This window comes from Miscanthus floridulus, chromosome 1 (assembly GCF_019320115.1).
Source record: "Miscanthus floridulus cultivar M001 chromosome 1, ASM1932011v1, whole genome shotgun sequence".
NCBI classification, from domain to species: Eukaryota; Viridiplantae; Streptophyta; class Magnoliopsida; order Poales; family Poaceae; genus Miscanthus; species Miscanthus floridulus.
Window position 1 is genome coordinate 197569031 of NC_089580.1, and position 6271 is coordinate 197575301.

The 6271-nt window shown below is 45.7% G+C and overlaps 1 protein-coding gene across 1 annotated transcript; it reads right to left on the reverse strand.

The window, feature by feature from the left end:
- Window positions 1–711: 711 nt before the first annotated feature.
- Window positions 712–1732, reverse strand: LOC136469765 (4-coumarate--CoA ligase-like 4). The gene is made up of 4 exons (XM_066467836.1): window positions 1601–1732; window positions 1124–1191; window positions 935–1037; window positions 712–825 (listed from the first exon to the last, which is right to left on the reverse strand). Exons 1-4 carry the CDS (start codon window positions 1730–1732, stop codon window positions 712–714), a joined length of 417 nt encoding a protein of 138 aa, XP_066323933.1.
- Window positions 1733–6271: the final 4539 nt, after the last annotated feature.

A 6271-nucleotide genomic window follows, 5' to 3' on the forward strand; every position in this document is an offset into this window, starting at 1 on the left:
GCTGCTTGTTGGATGCTTATGTTCATTTTCACGTTTGCTTGACTGAAAAGCAGCAGTGGATTCTACATGTCATACACGTTTCGGAGATGGGCACTCCGTGGGCCGCGGCCCACTAGACGGCAGACTCCATCAAGCGAAAAGATGCTCAACACTGACTGAAGACACAGGAGCAGGGTGTCTGGGTGAGGTAAAAGGATCAGAACAGGAGCTAGGGCAATGACCTGTGATGATCCGTGCATGAAAATAAAAATTCCTGTGATAGAACACTGAAAATTATCGGAAATTATTTCCTATATGCTGATTATTCAAGCCTAGGTACAGAGGCACTAGTAAATTTTACATCTTTCTTAACAGCAGAGGAAACTCCTTTCTTAAAAAAACGAAGGTACAGACGCACTATTTTTGCCTCCAAATCTTGTATGAGAACAGTCTATACAGGCACACACAGCCGATGGGATCTTCAATTACAAGCATCCTATAATACTGGCAGTGGCGGATGCAGGATGGGAACATGGGGCTAAATAATGAAGATTTAGAGCTAGGACTAGAGATCAATGGTGATTTGAGGCTAAGTAACCATGGTCTAATAAAGAAATCAGGCTCACTGGGGGCTGTAGCCCCGGCAGCCCCCCTTTAGATCCGCCCCTAAATACTGGGGCAGCATAGAGAATGGCTCGCTGCTCGTGGGTGACAACAGTAAACTCGGACATTTCATAGTTTGGATGTCTCGAGCTTGATGAGATCCTTCCTCAGTATCTTGCCGGACGTGTTCTTGGGAATTTCTGTCACAAACGCCACCTTTCTGACCTTCTTATAAGGCGCTACCTGTGAACGTTACATGCACCACAGCAGGTCAGAGAAAATGCAGAAATTCAGTCGGAGGAATGCATGCATTATGTATATACAGTGAACGTGATGTTTCGGTTCCTTGTACCTGTTTCACCACAAACTCCATCACCTCGCGCTCTGACAAATTGCTCCCCTTCTTCCTCACCACGTAGGCCATTGGGAACTGGCCGACCTCCCGATCAGGAAACCTGCCGAAAGCACCAGCACATTCACTAATTTATTAAATACAGACCTGGTACAGTTAAGATGCCATAAGGAGTTTACTGACGCTCACGGTGTAACGGCGACATCTTGGATTTCTGGGTGTGTTAGTAAAAGAGATTCCAACTCTGCCGGAGGCACCTGTCCATAAGGAGTTTACTTTAGCCTGTTCGGCAGACCGTAAACGATCGTGAATTATTTACTGCTGGCTGGTTTGGTATGAGAGAAAAATACTGTTTCAGCTTATAATCCACGATCGTATACAAGCAAGCGAACAGGCTGATTTCAGATGCCAAGGAACACTTAATAGTTCAGTTCAGACTACTATTCTCCAAAAAAATAATGGTTCAGACTACAGAAGAATCATTTTTTTATTATCTTTTTTTCTTCGAATTCTAGGGACGGAACCGCGGCTGCTATGGGATTGCAGCAGGACCAAGTGTTCAGAGTTTTAGTGTTTACAGCAGAGGTTCAGCCAGGCCTTGCCCAACAAGGTGACAACTGTAGAGAGGCATTTCAAGGCAAGATATCAGAGGTCAGCAATGTTTACCTGATACCCTTTGTATTTGATCAACTCCTTCAGCCGATCCACAACGAAGAGATACCCATCCTCATCTATGTAGCAGAGATCCCCAGTCTTGAGCCATCCGTCAGGTGTCAACGTTGACCTTGTTGCCTCCATGTTCTTGAAATACCCTGGGAAGATCAAAGTTGCATGTTCATAAGGTACTGACCAACCTGTTCTAAAAGATGAAATCTACCAACTTGTACTACTACGGAATTCATGTTACCAGAGGCCACTACTTATCTATGACTGTTTGTGATACCCAGACCACACTTCCCGTTAAGGTTCAAAAATGAAAATGAAACTATATTCTGGTTACTGAATCAACAGAAAGTAACATCAAGTGTTGACAACCCGAATTTCTGAACATTCTAATACACGTTCGGGACAGAACAGAGTCAACACTGCTTCACTGCAACCCAGTGTAGGGTGAAAGTCATCCAGAGAGTATGAACATTTCAGTTAAATATAGCTGTTTTGTACGTGCCTTGCTGTCTGCTTATGCTTCTGCCTTTTTCAGAAAGCCAAACCCTGAGCACTTGTTCAAGATCAAAATAATTTAACCATCAAAGTTTTTTTAAAACAATTTCTTTTTTTTTCCCAGACGAAATTAACTTATCTGTGATTAAACATAATCAATAACATATAAAATGATGCTCTTTTCCTGAGCATTGTTAGACAGGTTACATTAGATGCTACTAGTACATTTCAGGGGCAATTACCTGAAAACTCATCCTAACTGTATAAACTGTCTATTTGTGAGATGAGCTCACTTGAGTACAGTAAAAATTTAGCGGTGTGGAACGAAATGAGCATACCGTGAAATTCATGCAAAAATACATAGGAACTTTGTTGTCTAAGCACTGGAGGCAGCAATTCTGGTACTTCTGAGTTGTGCATGTTGTGTCCTACTCTATAAAATGGTTGGAATCAGTTCCTGAACTACGCTTAAAGGGTGGGACTGTGCTAAAGGATTCCAGGGGACACAAACTGTGAGTTACTCGATCACAGTTGAGCACAGCTAATCCATCTTACTGACATATTGGAGAATGGAGAACATCAAACTGCAATTAGATTGCTGATATGAAACAACTGAGGCGGCAGTAGAAGCAAATCTCATACATGCTCAATCTAATGCATGTTCGGGACAGAACAAAGTCAACACTTGAAATCTTACAACTAGTGTGGTGGCAGTCAATCCACAATGTATAAACATTTAGTTAAGCTTGCTGTTGACAGCAAGAATCAGCATCAACACTTGCTGTCTGCTTACGCTTATGCTTCTACTTTCGGAAGGGCAAATCCTGATGAGTACTCGTTCAAGATCAAGATATATTAAACAGCAAAATTGGATTCTGTGGTTAAGCATAATCAATAACATAGATAATGTGGCACGCTCTTTTCCTGAGGTGACATTAGATGCTATGGGTACATTCTCTGAAACTCATTTTAACATAAACTGACTGTATTTGTGAGACGAGGACCACCTGAGTACATATTTAGCGGTCTGGAACAAAATGAGCATACTGATGGCAGGCAATTCCATTACTTTCTGACCTGACCATATTGTGTGCTAGCATTCTACTGAAAATTGTTGGGAGCGGATTCCTGAACTAGGCTTGAAGAAGTGAGACTGTATAAAAGGCTTCCAGTTCCAGGTGACACCAATATGCCATCACAGTTCAGCACAGCTAACACAGATCACTGACATATTGGTGAACATCAAATTGCAATAGATTGCTGACATAAAACAAACTGTAGCAGTAAGCCAGCAACTACATGTTCAACAGACATCATGCATGTCGGCACATGATTACTTGTTATTAAATACAGGAAGTTGGAGCCCAGCATCGAGATCTACAAAGATACATCTTGGTTACTTGGTAACACTGATTTGTTTTCTTGCAAGCTATGTACTATGCAAGTATTATCAGCACATGGTTATCTCTTCTTTTTGCAATTACCCTTATTATCTTATTATTAACACCACACCCTGGTCAAAGACATTCGCAGTTGAAGGCATATGTCTAGAGTCTAGTCATCTGATCTGAAATAAAATCTAAACAATGCACATACGTGATTCCCGAGCTTTGTTACCTTTCATGACGTATGGCCCCCGGATCCAGAGCTCGCCGGTGCCTGAGCGGGCGGGCCGGATTACCGAAATACCGAGTGTGGATAATTGCACCGACTTGCCACGTATGACTCTGGCTCTCCACGGCAGGTGTTTGCTTTGTCTCTCATGCTTCGGAGAGCACACAACTCCCTCCCTTTCAAATTATTGACGTTTCGGTGTTTCAGGTACACTTTACTACTTTGCCTTTGGTATGCACTTTGCTACTTTGCTTAGTAATATATATCTAGATAAGCCAAAACTTCTTATAATTTAGAATCGAAGGAGTAAATCATAGTTGTTCTGATTTTGGAGTATGTAGACATACTTTGTAATAGATATCTAGCTAACTAGGCTCATGATAAAAGTTATGGCCCTATTCGACTGAACTTATCGACTGGCTGCTGTTACAATTGAGCAGTAATATTGTACTGCTATAGCCAACAGCATCTGCTTTTATCTGCTGGTGACTTATAGTTTGAAACGGAGAGACATTGAAACAAAATACCACTTTCTTTTGTGGTGGAATAGTTATATGCTCCTACGCGGCGGCTCCATGACCGATGGTGCTTGGTTCACGTTGTCGTCGAAGATCACTCGATCGTGGCTCTTCCAGGCAATCCAGAGGAGTGGGCAGGAGACCGCGATATGCATAACAAAATCTTCTTTTGTCCATAAGCTCAAGTATATCCTTGTTTTAACAAGAAAACCAAGGTCTTTTTCTTACACCAAAGTAGCTTCCGAAAATGCTCCTACACTTGTTCACCGACTGCGCCACTTCTCATGTCAGATGGACTTATCCTACACTTGTTCGCAAGAGTGGCAGAACGATAACAGCGCTTGCATCCACCGTGACAAATAAAGGACCTGTCCGCTTCACATTTGTTAAGCCGTTGCCGCTGCTGGCTTCTCGCTGGTGCTGCTACTTGTTTGGTGTTTGCTGCCCGAAAAGGTTCATACACAGTCGCTCAGCTCCGAAAGCAGCTTGAAGAGAGAACATGGCAGCGGTTAAAACTTGAGAGAATACCACACCCATTTAATACGTCACCTTAATTTTTTCTTGATTCAAACTTTACGAGCTCCGACCAAATTTATAGAAAGAAACACCACATCTATAACATCAAATTGGTTTCATAAAAAAATCTCTATAAAATACGGATTGATAGTACATTCAGTTAAACTTGTGAATAATAATATAGTTTTCTAAATCTTTATTTAAAGTTAGACAAATTTGATTTAAAAAAAGTTAAAGTGGCATATAGTTTGAAATGATGGGAGTAGCTAATTCCATAGTACAAGGCAATAGAGGCAGATTATTAAAAGAAAGGAACTTTGCATTCCCAAAGACTATGGGACACTGGGTTTACTAAACAAAAGGCTGATAGACACAGCCTTGTTAATTGAAATTGGTATGGAGGCGGCTCAGACGGCAGCTGTGGAGGCGCCGTCGGGACGGCTCATATGCGGGCGTGCGCGAGGAGTTTCTGCAGTTATGCGACGACGGCGTGATGGCTCGGAGGTCCCACATGTGGGCCGTGCGCGTGTGGAGGTGTGGCGGCTCCCTCAGCTCCGGCGGGCGGATTCGTTTCCCCCCGGCTGGATCTACGAAGGAAGGCCGAATGCGGTGGGTCGGAGCCCGATTCCGGCCCTATCAGCCTGGTGGCGGCTCAGAGGCCGTGCGCAGCGGCGGTGCGGACTATTGCGTGAGCGACGTGGACTGCCGCGTGACGAGAGCGCGGGTAGTGACGGCACAACGGCATGGTGCGGCGTGGAGGGCCTCACGATGCTGGACCGGAGGGCCGACGAGTGGCGGGGATTGCTGCGCACCGGTGCGTGGTGGCCGCAGGCACGAAGGCCTCGTGGTGGCGCAGCGTGGTGGCAGCGATGGCAACTGTTGCAAGTTGGTATGGTAATGACGGGCTGGCCAGTCAGGCAGCGGTTGTGCTGCTGCGGTGGCGATGGCGGTCTCAATGGAGGCGGGAATTGAGTCGACGAGGGTGGAGGCCATGTTGAGGGCTCGAGGTGTGGGTGTTCATGGTTGCGGAACGCTGTCAGGTAGAGGGCGTTGGCGCAGCGATTGGAGGGAGGGCGACGGTTTGGTGGACCGTGCGCCAGTGGTGTCCGCGAAGTTGGCAAGGAGGCCGGCGCGGGAGGTGGCCAACAGAGATGTTTTGCTGAAGTGGCCTCCGTGGTTTGGCGGCGAGCGATTCCGCATAGCAGTGGCCGTTTCGGCGCAAGGAGACCCTGGGGAAGCAACTTGGTTGCCAGGAGCTACAGTGTATGCGCCGGATCTCGGTGGAAATGGGCTGCATGTGGATGACCAAAGGCAGTTGCACATGTGTCAGGGTGGCGGCTTACAGCAGACTGTGGCGGCTAGTCCGGCATGGGACAACGTCAAGTCACGGGTATGGCAACTACACATCTTGTAGCGACCTATGGTGGCCAACCCTACATGGCAGTGGTGGGCTCGGTACGGGGCATCGTCAGTAAAGATGGCGCAAGCCGTGACGATGGCATTCCGGCTTGCTGCCTTGATCGTCCAG

Coding starts and splice junctions, on each gene's coding strand:
- LOC136469765 (XM_066467836.1), bottom strand. CDS start 1,732: ATGGAGGCAACAAGGTCAACGTTGACACCTGACGGATGGCTCAAGACT. Junction 1,192..1,600: donor TCAAATACAAAGGGTATCAG/GTAAACATTGCT, acceptor CCTTATGGACAG/GTGCCTCCGGCAGAGTTGGA. Junction 826..934: donor TGGAGTTTGTGGTGAAACAG/GTACAAGGAACC, acceptor TAACGTTCACAG/GTAGCGCCTTATAAGAAGGT.